This window comes from Malus domestica, chromosome 04 (genome assembly GCF_042453785.1).
Source record: "Malus domestica chromosome 04, GDT2T_hap1".
Classification (NCBI taxonomy): Eukaryota; Viridiplantae; Streptophyta; class Magnoliopsida; order Rosales; family Rosaceae; genus Malus; species Malus domestica.
In genome coordinates, this window is record NC_091664.1 from 8,700,051 (window position 1) to 8,713,291 (window position 13,241).

The 13,241-nt window shown below is 48.5% G+C and overlaps 2 protein-coding genes across 2 annotated transcripts; both read right to left on the reverse strand.

Moving 5' to 3' along the window:
- Positions 1–7,246: 7,246 nt before the first annotated feature.
- On the reverse strand, positions 7,247–7,660 carry LOC139194972 (uncharacterized). The gene has a single exon (XM_070820134.1). It carries the CDS (start codon positions 7,658–7,660, stop codon positions 7,247–7,249), a length of 414 nt encoding a protein of 137 aa, XP_070676235.1.
- Positions 7,661–7,672: 12 nt separating this feature from the next.
- On the reverse strand, positions 7,673–8,389 carry LOC139194973 (uncharacterized). Its single transcript, XM_070820136.1, has one exon. It carries the CDS (start codon positions 8,387–8,389, stop codon positions 7,673–7,675), a length of 717 nt encoding a protein of 238 aa, XP_070676237.1.
- Positions 8,390–13,241: the final 4,852 nt, after the last annotated feature.

The window sequence follows — 13,241 nt, forward strand, 5'->3', positions numbered from 1 at the left end:
TATATAAAGGGGCTATTGTACTAGTTTTGAATTGAAGCCAAACAATAAGTTGTATACCACTCTAAGAGTTAGAGTGAGAGAAGGGCAAAGTGTGTGCGAGAGAAAAGAAAAAAGATAAAGGCTATTGTACTAGTTGTATATCACGTTAATTTTGGTTGTGAATTATCTTGGTTATCTTGGTTATTTTTTTCATTCTTAAACGTGATATTCATAACAAAGTATATACATGAAAATTATTCCATACTCAAATCCTTTTCGGGCGTTTGAATTGAAAAAATTGGTTTGGGTTCACCTCTAATGATGGTATGTATTTTGGGAACCTTTTATTACTCTTGCTTCTATTCATCAATCTTTTTGGCGTTCTTTACAATTATTTCCTATTGCTACTAATGATCGGACTCCGTTGGAGTAAAATTTGGCTTTTGTGTGTTTTGAGTTTATTGGCAAAGGTTATTTCGGCCTTATCACAACAACTCACTATATCTTGTACCTTAGATTTTGTGTCTTGCTTTTTTTTTTTTTTTTTTTTATACGCCAAGACAACATATATTGATCGTCGAGTTCTATGGGTGGAGCTTAGTGCCATTGATTCTTCTCATGGCTAGCACCCTTGGGTAGCTACTGACAATTTCAACTGCGTCTTAGGTGCTCACGAGAAAAAGGAGATGGCCTTCCCAATCATCTATCTTCCTCGGACTTTCATTTCCCACTAAAGGGCTTTATTTTACTTGGGTTCGTCGTGGCCTACGATGAAATGTTGAAATGCAGTTGGATCATTGTATTAGTAATTTTTGTTGGATGGATTCTTGGGCTTATTCCGAATGTAGTAGTTTGTCTCGGTTATCCTCGGATCATTGTCACGGTTCCAATAGATGTGGTTAGAAAGTTGTGAGTTCTTACCTTTGGTTTCAGAATTGGGAACTTTAACGAAAAGCACCTAGTACTGTTCACTTTAATGAAAAACCATATTTTTACACTAAAAAGTCAATCCTAGTACTATTCACTTTATCATTTATTTTGTCCTTATCATTAAAACTCAAAGTTTTCAAGTCATTTTCATTAGTTTTCCTTTCAGAATTTTGGCCAAGCCTTCATTTTCATGGTTTCCCTTTGTCTATTTTATTTGGCAAGTTGCATGCTCTCAAAAGTAAACTTTGAACATGGAATTGGACTTCCTTTGATGAGGTCAACTCTTAGGTGGATAATTCATACCGAAATTTAGATTTGGCTCAAGAGGAAATAGCCTCCCTTTGTCCCTCGGAAGAAAGGTTTGCTAGGGACTCTTTAGCCCAGGGTGCAAGTCATGAGGCTATAAAGCGACAGGAAATTTTTCTAAAAGATAAGTATCAGGTTTGCTGGTTGTCGTTGGGGATACAACAAATACTACTTTTATTTCCTTCTATGGTGCTATTGACCCTAAAACTACAAAGCCTACGTGGCGTGCAGGTCGAGTAATTAATGAGCTAACTACGTCCTTCGGTGAATGCAGGGCGTGCCAACTCGTCGGTCGAGCTCGGTCGAGGAGTAAATTTGTTGATGTTGCGTTGGGTGCGCGGCTGACTTCTGCGTCTTGCGATTGCGGTCGAGAAAGGAACACGTCTCGGCCTATTGGGCTCTCGAACCTGAAGACAAGGTTACTATTCTTACGAAGTTCAATATCAAATTCGGCTTTCAATATGCCAAACGTAATAACGTGTAACACCTCACTTCGCCGAGAAAGCTGATGAGATGACCTCGACCAATAAGGGTTCAGAAACCCTTCTCGACCGAGACTTGGATAGGTAATCAACCGTTCTCGCCACAGTGCTGTTGATGCCAACGGAAGATACTGCGAGACCGATTGATTCTACGGTGACAGAGCTATCTATGCCGACTTAAGATATCACCGGTTGCTTCCACAGTGTTGTTGATGCCAACGGAAGATGTGTCAGCGAAAAAGGAAAAAGAAAAATCACAAGTTGTGAGAATTTGCGCAGGGCAATTTTGTATTGATTTGCAGGGGCCTCCTTAATGTACAGCTTCCCCTATTTATAGCGCTGGTCCTCGAGTCCGAGTTACAATTCTATTCGGACTAGGTTTCCCTCCCTGGATCAACATCACCTCGACCAATCCTATCTCTACTAGGACTGCGAATCTAGTCCTTAACTGAGCCGGATTCGCTTTCTGGATTACTGATCCCATCGAGAGTCCCTATTGTACTAGGACTCGGCTTGGAGTGGTTTGATTTAACCGACCTAGGCTTGGAAGCCCATGAGCTGAACGATCCATGGCCCTTTCGCCGCACGGCCTCCCGGGCCGAGAGTGATCCTACCCTCGGCCCAAACTATTATTTTGGGCCCAAACATTGCCCCCTCGCTTCTGAGGTCCTCGGCCTGAATTCTTTGGCCGAGTTTCGGCCTTGAAGAAGCGAATCTACCACTCAGAACCCTAATGCCCGAGTTCCAAGGTGCATTTATTGAACATGATTGCACGATCTTGATCCTGCTAACCAAACTTACCACGTGGCGTCCTCCAACACGGCCAACCCTAATGATGACGTCTAAGGCGTGCGGCTGCCTGAACCGTCAACTTAACCACTACCTCAATTCGCGAGCCACTATCTCAATCCGTGAGTCCACCTGTCGTCGTGCAAGCGTCGAAACGTCTTCCGCCATTAAATTTCGCCGTCACACGCGATCGTGCGCCCCCAAAACCTGAAACCTTCGGTCTTCTCAACTGCATTTCCCAAATGTTCATCATGATCAACGATTCCTTCGGTCGATTTTGCCCTTTGTTTTGAATTTTGAACGATTGCTCTTCCCTCCACAACTCTATAAATACCGAAATTCTCTCATTTGCACTTTACGCTCTCAAAATTTTCTGAAATCTCTTGCCCTTCTTCTCCAGCACATTCCTTTTTCCAGGTCTTCGTCTTCAAATCCCCCAACCCAAAAAACCTTTTACGCCGTGCTTCCTTCCTATAATGGCGTCTTTCATCTCCAAGCTTTCCAGGGAATGTGAACAACACCAGAAAATCCTTGATCGGAGCTCGATAAAAAACATACGGTTTGAAACTGACATGAGCACTGTCCACCAAATCTTGGGTCCTCTCTTCAAGGCTACAATACCGTCGACCATTACTGGCATTCTCCAGGAGCACTGCCTAACACCCTTGTTCCAAGGGTTTGAATGGTCGAGGTGGGATGCGGCGAAACCCCAAGGCTCCTGGCCCTCGACGACCACAACCTGGGGAGCCTGGGTCGTTCGAATGGAACGGCTCTTCGGTGAGCAATGGAGAGCCCTCGGCATTTACGACGCCATCCTTCTCTCGTCAATGGATGTCATTCTTAACAAGGAGCTTCTCCTAGCCGCCTTGTGCTTCTGGTGCTCGGCCACCAACACCCTGGTTCTTCCTCTTGGTCCCATCGGTCCCACCATCCTTGATGTCACCGCCATTCTGGGGACTTCGGCAACCGGGATCCCAATCGATGCGGCCCTCTCTGGGCACCCGTCGAATATTGATCTGAAGACGCTTTTCGATCGACGAGCCTTCGAGACCTTGAACCGTGACGGTCAAATCCCGTCAAAAGAAGACATTCAGAAGCTCCACAAGAACTTCTTTAATTACAACACCCTCTATCTTCACTTCGCCGGCCAAGGAGAAGAGGACCTGCGAGAGGGAGAGCATGAAGCCTTCCTCTTCTATTGGTACAACAAATACATTTGTTGTACCAAGTCGAACAAGTGTTTGGTCGAGAACATGCCGGTAGCCGAAGCCGTGGCTAGTGGTCACGTCCTGGCACTGAGTTCCAACATTCTCGCCCAGTTCTTCCGTTGCCTGGCCGAGGCGACCCTCCACAAGGTCGACCCACACCAGAATGGTCCCCTCTGGGTCTTCCAACTCTGGTTACAAGTGTACTTCGCCTCCCTTCGGCCGGCCATAGCTGACTTTTCGCCAACGGAGGCTCTTGGACCTCAGCTGGCCTCCCGACCGACACCTCCTCACCAAGCCGAAGAGGTATTTCGGTACCTCTTCGCTCTTGATGATCTCTCCAACGATGAATTCTTGATATGTCGTCGTCGGGACTATCCTTCCTCCATCAGACTACCTACCTCTGTGTGGGGCGCGGAGGAGGATGCCGAGCTTCGTCAGACTTGGGGATCGTTTGTGCTCGCTCGCGACCTCCCTCTCGGCTGCGATGGGAAACGGTCGGGTTGGGAAGTGTACCATCCGAACTTCCTTGCCCGACAGCTCGGCTATCTTCAAGGCTGCCCTGTTCCCCTTCTCTCCTCCCGAACAGTCCTAAGCCGTGGACGTGAACCTCGTTCCTCGGAGAAGGAATGTAAAACTGCCGCGAGGGAGTTCCAAGAGTACTGCCAAAAATTCCTCCTTCAACCGGCCACCCCAGAAACCCTTTGCACCAACACCTTCGGTGAATGGTGGGAAGATTACACCCAGGAGTTCTTTGGTGCTCCGGTCGAAGAGGTGCTGAACAAACTCTTCGGTGACCGACCGAAGAAGGCCTCGGCCCCCCAATCTCAAGGTAATTGTTCATTTCTCCTCTTTTCTTTCAACTCTGCATACTGATTTACCTTGCTGAATTGCTTTTATCTTCTCAGGTAGTCAGCCTTCAAGAAAAGCGGATGCAGTTGCCGCTGCTACGGCCGAGAAAAAATCGGTCGTGGCCAAGAAGGGCAGAACTGCTGGTCGGGCTGTGCTAATCAAACGGCCTCGCCCAGAGGCCGAGCCGGCTGTCGAGTCTCCCCCGCCTGTCAAACGGGTGAAAAAACTGGCGAAGAAAGGTGCACGAGAAATCCACGTCATCTCTAGTCATACTACGGGGACGACGACTCTCAGTGCTTCCCCTTCTCCCGCCGCCGGCCATTCCTTGGTCGAGAAACCGCCAGCTTCGGTCGCAGAGATAGTTCAAGCGCGGCCTGTTTCTGGGGCCGGCACACCAGTCGTGCCTCCCTCCGTCGAGGAGGCACCTGTCCCACAGAAGGCGGTTTCTGCGACCGAGGGCACCTCCCCCAAAAATCCAAAGCCCTCGGTCTTTGTTCTGGAAGAAAGTGAGGGGAGCGACGAGGTCCAGCTGGCACATCGTCCTCATACTCGCCGACAACCTCCTCTAGTGTCCGAGATGGCGGTTCAAGCTGGCCCCTCCACGGCCGATCGTGGCAGGCGTCCGGTCGATGAACCAACGGCGGTGTCCGAACCCCTTGCTCCTTCTCAGGACCAGGGTGTTCCTTCCTCAGAAGCAGCTGTCCCGGTCGGCCCCTCCACAGCCGACCGTGGCAAACGACCAGTCGAGGAACCCGAGGCAACGGCGGAATCGCCCGTTCATCCTCAAGACCAGGGCTTCCACATTCCTCCGCAGGAGGCTACTTCGGCCTTCGTAAGTATCTTCCACCGTCTTTCCTTGATTGCTTTTCCGCTTTAGAATTCTAAACGAGGAAAATACTAAATGTCAGGTGCCTGTACATTCTTTTCACCGACAATTCTACGCGCCGAAGGGCGTTACCTATATTTCTTGGCCGCCTCAGTGGCCATCAAACGTAGATAACCTCCATCGGCCGCGTGAACTGAGAAGCAATCTGAGACACTGGGCTCGGCCATTGAGTTCTTTAGGTTCGAGCAACGATCCTGGGGACATGGCCGATGTCTCCTCTCGGCAGGTTAAAAAAACGAAACCTTCTTGCTATTCTTGCCATGACTTCTTCGGAACTTAACCTGATTTGTGTGTGCAGGCTTCGTGGGAGGTCAAATTTAAAGCTCTTTTATCCAGCACCCCTAGAGGGGCTGGTCCTTCGACCGCCGCAACCGAAATTGCTGATTTAACTACTCTGACCCGGCTGCGAGAAGTCCTATCGCTTTCGGCGTCGCAAGTTCTTGAGCGCAAAGGTCTTGATCTGCTGGGAGAATGTCTAAACGACCTTGGAGCCGATGGTCAGCTGAGCGGCGAGGCTGTCGTTCAGGCGTCAACTACCTTGGAGCGGGTTCGAGAAACATTCAATGTTTCCAAAAATGCTTTGAGGGCCGAACAAGACCTGCAGGCTGCCCTGGTCGTTCAAGATGCTCTTCGTCCCAAGGTTGACGCTTTGAAGGCTAAAGGGGAAGTTTTGGCCGACCTCGACCGTCAAATGGCTGAACTATCAAAACGAAGATCGGTCATTGCTTCCGATCTTGCCAGGGACTTCGAGTCGGGTGGCAAGGCTTGCTTAACCGAGTATACGGCGAATACAAAACGGGTCGAGCAGTTGAAGCTGGAGAAGAAGAACCGGCAAGCCCAGGTCATCATGGGTGAAGTACGGTGGTTGGAGCTGAAAGCCCTGCTCGGCACTCTTCTACCCTCTTCACCTTGAATGTATTTGATTGTAAACCGTCTGACCTACTCATTTTGTAAATGCTTATCAATCTCAATGGACCCGTTTTCTATTCCCGCATTTCCCATGTGACTGGATAATATTTCTTTAAAAACTTTCCATTAATTGGTAATCTGTGGACTACACCGGTCCGGTCTTTAAGATGATACGCCCCTTTGCCGTTTACTTTATGCACAACGAATGGCCCTTCCCAATTCGGAGACCACTTACCAAACCTAGGATCTTTTAGTCCTACGGGCAACACTGTTTGCCACACTAATTCACCCTCGCCGAATGTTTTCTGTCGCACCTTTTGATTATAGGCTCGCTCGGCAATCCGTTTTTGTGCCACCAGTAAGTTATAGGCGTCAAGTCGTGCTTCTTCCAAATCTTCGAGTTCCTGCCTCATGGACTGACTATATTCGGCGCTAAACAAACTACTTTGTTCGATTAATCGCAACGAATTTATGCTTAACTCGATTGGTAACATTGCATCGTGTCCGTAGGTCAATGCGTACGGGGTTGTCGCAGTCGCCGATCGGGGCGATGTTCGATATGCCCATAATGCCTCGTTCAACTTCAAATGCCACATGCCAGGCCTTTCTTTTATCATTTTTTCAAGGATGCCGATCAACACTTTATTACTTGCTTCGGCTTGCCCATTTACCTGTGGATAATACGGTGTAGACTGTTCGAGCCGAATTTTCAAATTTACCGTATACTCTTTAAACCTCTCGGCTGTGAAGATTGTTCCATTGTCAGTTATGATCGTTTCTGGTACGCCAAATCTGGTTACGATGTGTTCCTCCACGAAATCGCAAACTTCTTTAGATGTTAGTTCGGCATATGACTTCGCTTCGACCCATTTGGTAAAGTAATCGGTTGCGACTATTACCCATGCGTGCTAAGCGGCTCCAGAAGACGGCGTGATTTTGCCGATTACGTCCATGGCCCATCCTCTAAACGGCCATGGCTTTATGACCAAATGCAAAGATTCGGCCGGGACCCTTTGTATAGGCCCGTGGATTTGGCATTGTACACATCCTCGTGCAAACTCGATACAATCCTTTAGTATCCTTGGCCAAAAATAGCTGTGTCGTCGAAGTAGCCATCGCATTTTCCGTCCGGATTGATGAGCTCCGCATATCCCTTCATAAACTTCTGTAATCGCCCGAGCACTCTCTTGGGGATCGAGGCATAGCAATAACAAACCATCTTCGCCTTTTCGGTATAACTCGTTCTGATACATGACATAGTTCGTGGCGTGAACTCTCGTCTTGCGATCATGTTTACCATTGGGATTGTCGAGGTACTGCATAATGGGCCTTCTTCAATCATCTGGTATTGCCTCGACGGCACAAACGTCCACAGGGTCGTCTCTATCTAATAACGAAGGTAAGGACATGACTCTTGTACGTATCACGTTGTCGCGCTGGAGGACTTGTTGGTTAACCAAGGCCGGGTATAGCTGTCGTAACACGGGTATTTCTCGGCCTAACTTGCCCCCCAAGAGTTGCGCGCCGGAGGCAATTTGAGCCAATTCGTCTGCGTCGGTATTAAGACTCCGGGAAATATGTTTAAATGTAATACCGTCGAAGGACTCGGCCAAATAGCTGGCGATCATGTGGTAAGGCGCCAGGGTACAACTCATGCAACGAAAAGAACCATTGAGTTGGTTAATCACAAGTTCGGAGTCGCCGAAGATGAGGGCGCGGGTTGCCCGTAGGTCATGAAGAATTCCAAGGCCGACGATTAGGGCTTCGTATTCGGCCTGATTGTTGGTGCATTCGAAATCCAACTTAAGCGAAAATAACCAGTGATCGTGGTTTGGGGACTGAATGACAATTCCCACGCCCGCCAAAGATGACGTACTAGAGCCGTCAAAGTACATCGTCCAGTGGTTGTCGCGCGTCTGAACCATGCCGATTTCAACGTCGTTGCCCCCAAAACCGTATGGGGAGGGATGTTGAGCAAGGAAATCAGCCAGTGCCTGGCCCTTGACAGCTTTATGGGCTACGTACTGCAAGCTAAATTCGGACAGTGCCATGGTCTATTTCCCAATGCGGCCCTTTACGATTGGTCGGGTGAGCATGTAGCGGATGACGTCGGTCTGAGCAATGACTTGGGTAACTGATGGGAGCATATAATGCCGAAGCTTGGAAGCGGCGAAAAACACGGCCAGGCATAGCTCCTCGACGGCCGGATAATTGGTCTCCGGTTGACTGAGATTGCGGCTGAGATAAAAAATAGCCTGCTCTCGTCCGGCGTCGTTATCTTGCGCAATGAGGCAGCCGATGGATTCTTCGGCCGCCGAGATATAGAGCTTAAGAGGCTTACCGCGCCGAGGAGGAACTAGGACAGGTGGGTTCGTGAGGGAGACTTTGATTTACGTAAATGCCGCCTGATGCTCGTTGTTCCACACAAATTTATCTGAATCCTTAAGTTTCAAAAGCGTGGAGAACGCTTTCATCTTACCTGTTGAGTTGGCAATAAATCGGCGAAGGAAATTGATATGTCCGAGTAAGGACTGGAGTTGTCTCTTCGTCGTTGGGGGTGGAGCATTGAGGATTACGCGGGCCTTATTCTCATCGACTTCAATCCCACGGTGATGCACGAGGAAGCCAAGAAAATTCCCTGCCGATACGCCGAAGGCACACTTGGCAGGATTCATCTTGAGGTTGTGCCGACGCATGCGGAGGAAAGCCTGTCGGAGATCGTCCAGATGTGTCTGTCGGCGTTTAGATTTGATGACAACATCGTCGATGTAAACTTCGATGATGGTTCCAATTAAATCATGGAAGATGGTATTCATCGCCCGTTGGTATGTGGCGCCGGCATTCTTGAGGCCGAATGGCATAACAACCCATTCGTAAGTGCCGAGTGCCCCCGGGCAACGGAAAGCAGTTTTGTGCACATCGGCTTCGGCAATGAATATTTGGTTGTACCCGGCGTGTCCATCCAGAAAGGATAAGATTGCATGATTTGCCGCAGCATCGATTAACAGGTCTGAGATCGGCATTGGATACGCATCTTTGGGAGTTGCCAGATTCAGATTTCTGAAATCGATACAGATGCGTAGTGCACCACTTTTCTTTAAAACAGGCACGATATTTGCCAACCATTCAACATATCGAGCTGTCCGAATGAACCCGACTTTCAAAAGCCGAACCAATTCGTCCTTGATGCCGAGTTGCACTTCGGTCGAGAATCGACGAGGTGGCTGGCGGAAAGGTTTACATCCGGGCTTAATACGTAATTCATGCTCGACCAGAGTACGCTCCAAGCCGGGCATTTCATGATAGCTCCAAGCAAAACAATCCTTGAACTCCGTAAGCAAGGCACGAAACTCGTCCTTCATTTGTTGGGGAAGTAACGCACTAATAAACAAAGGCCGTGGGTCATCGGCCGTCCCAACATTAATCTCTTCCAAGGGGTCCTTAACTTGGGGCCGATGATCTTCGAGTTCGGCCGGGGCAGCTTGAATTTTATCAAGAGACAAGACAGGACCATTATCTCCTTCAGCAAGGAACTCGACGAGGTTAACTCCCGAATTTGGTTGTTTAGATATAGTATACCAATGGGCCAGCAGTCGTTCCATAGTAGATGAAACCGCGGCCCTACGTGTTTCCCGATCGGTGTCAAACATCAGCTTCGGGGAGGAAATTAGCTAATCCGAGTCTCGCCGAATCCTGCTGGACAGTGTCGGCGCCAACCTCGATAGCTTTCTGAACCGAAATCCGAGTCGGTCGTCCTTCTTCATTGAAGCCTTACAATGTAATGTAGCCGACGTGGTCATCATAGTACCGTGCTTGGATCATGTTAGTTTCGAAGGGCTGGCTATCGGCCGGGTGAACAGTGACCGAGTTGCCGTCCCAAAATACAAGCACTTGATACAATGATGAAGGAATACAGCTGGTTTGATGAATCCAGTCTCGACCGAGCAGTGCATTATACTCGGTTTTGGAATCAACCACGAAAAAGGCGGTCATGTGAGTGCGACCAACAATGTTTACAGTTAACGGAAGTACACATTTGGTTTGGGATTTGTCGCCGACGAAACTACTCATTGTGATCCCTGACGGAATAAGTTCGTCATTCGAGCGACGTAAGGCCTTCATGATGTTCAGAGGCATGATATTGATGGTAGCTCCACAGTCGACGAAAACTTTAGAAACTGGATACCCCTCGATATGGGCCGTCACATACAAAGGCTTTAAATGGTGAAGTTTGGCCGATGATGAACGAGGAAACAATTCGGCCAAAGCCGCCTTTAGACTATCATCTTTTGTTGTTGGCTCAACCTCAACAGCAGATACAAAATCAACGTGGCCGGCTTCTTCGGCGACTACGTCACCATCGAGGAAATTCGGTTGGGTCGTGCTTGACTGAAAATCGGTGGGTAACACATGGACCATACTGATTTCCATGTTATCCAGGACTGACGAGCCCATCGGGTTAGGACCCTCCTCACTAGCTTCATCTCTGGTCTGGTCGACAACCGCGGACTCTGTTGCTGTCAAGGTTGGACAACGAGACTCTTCTGTTCCTGGTAGTGTAGCCGGGCATCCCTAGTGTCGAGATAAGCATCCAGACGCGCAGCACGTGCTATTTCATCGGTCGTAAGGTCGAAGAGCGAAACAGCCGAGAATACTTCGAAGTGATATCGTAAATATTGAAGGTCCTCCATTGAGAAAGGAAGGTCGGCTGCATCCATATCAATGTATGGGTCAACTTCAAATCCAAGGACACGAGCTTCTCGTATGTGCTGGAACCTTGCTTTCAGCCCTGGGTCTGAGGTTTTCTGGATGATTCGCTCGGCATCAGGACAAGTCAGGACTAGATCAATGGTGTCCTGGCACGCCTTTGGCAAGCCATACAGATCATTGGCCGAATGTTTCTTATGGAATTCTTGCATGTACTCCAAAGCCTCCCCAAGGAACGGGGGGTGCAAATTCCGTCGGATCTTGATCAAAGGTCCTTGTATAGCTGGCGGGGCTAATTTTCTTTCGGCCTCTTGCCTGAAATGTTCAAGGCGCGCCTTCATCTCCCCTGGTCGAAGAAGAAGTTTGATCCGTTTATCGGCCTCTTCAAACGTGGTTTCGACATCTTGGTCGACCAGCCGTCTCCCTTGAGCGAACTCTGTCATAATGGCTGGAGGTGGTCGTTCATCATCAGTAGCCATTGTGTCCTTCGGCCGCCATTTAGGGACCGAAGTTTCTTGGGCTGCCCGTCGACAGGCCATGCAATCTATCCTTTGATGCCGGCGTTTCTGAGATTTGGACAACGCGGTGTAGACACCTTTCGAAGAATGATATGTATACCAACGTTGATCTCTAGGTTCGGGAGGTTTGAAGGTTTTTTGGCTCCGTGATGATTCTGAACTACTAGAATTACATTTATAGTAATCATCGTCATAGAATGAAGCATCAAAATCGAGGCGCCGCCTGACCGGGGGTGTCTCTTCCATTCGTACTTTAGGACCGAGCCTATCAAAAACCCCTTGATGTTGGCCTACTTCGGCAATCTTCTGCTGGGTTGCGGCCGTAGGTCGTTCCGTTATAAGCGGAGAGGGCTTCTCCTCTGGCTCACTACCGACCTTGGCTCTGCATTTGCTGCACAAAACCGTTGTCCCACTGTCTTCATCGGTGGTATAATCTACCATAGGTTTGACAATAGCAGGTCCCGTTAAAGCTGTAGGTGGTTTGTTTGAACGAAAATCGGCCATGAAACGTGGCCGAGAATTCTGATTCTGAAAGCGTTGCATCACAACATCTTCCGCCTTCCCTTTCCCTTTGTCTTTAGGTAGGCATGCATCAACCATATTTACTGTTGCCGTGGGGAACGGGTCAGTATCAACACTCATCTTCTTCTCTGGAAATTTCAATTTGCCATTATCAATCCAGCTTTGGACATTGTCTCGAAACACGATACAATTGTTTGTCGTATGCTTGCTTGAATTGTGGTATTTACAATATACCTTTCCTTTAAGCTCTTCGGCCTTGGGAATGTTGTGACCAGGCCGAAGCTTGATGATTCTTGCTGATAACAGTTGGTCAAAAATTGCGTCAGCCTTTGTAATATCAAAAGTATAAACTTTTGACGGTTTCAACGTTCCCTCAGTGGCCGAACGGCTTTTGACTTCCCTAGAGTCAACTTGAGTTAATGCCTTGCAGACGTATGGCTTATCTATCACTATCTCAGCTGCATCCACACTGACGCATTCATCCTCGGTTGATGCATAATTGACAGTAGGATTCTTGTAAATCGTCCCCCGAGTTGGACCTTCGACATTTTTTCCTCGCGGAGCAAGTAATCATACTGCTCGACATGCTGGGCTAATTCGTACATATCCTGAAAGTTTGCCACCAAGAATTTCTTTTTGTATTCGACGTCGAGGCCGTTCAAAGCAAGCCTGACAAATTCGACTTCGGGTAAAGGCACTCGGCACCAATTCCTGGCTGACTTGAACCTGGTAAGATAATCCATTGGTGACTCATCAGATGCTTGAGCCATCCTTGCTAATGAGGAAACTGACATCTCCATTCCTGGCCGATAAAACTGCTCGTGGAATTTCTCGACCAACCCTTCCCAGTTTTGGACGGAATTAGGAGGGAGATTGATATACCAGGCGAATGCTGAACCGGTTAATGAGAAGTTGAACAACCGTAACTTATGGAAATCACTATTAACATCCCCGCATTGTGCGGTGAAACGAGCCACGTGCTCCAACGAGGACAGAGACGATTCACCGGTAAAAAGGCTAAAATCTGGGATCTTGAAACCCTTCGGATATCCGAATGTTTCCACGTAGGCCGGGTACGGATGGATAAACTTAGGAAACTTCGGCCCTTTCTTCATGGCCGAGTCGATCATCCGCTGAACTTCGGTCATGTCAACAG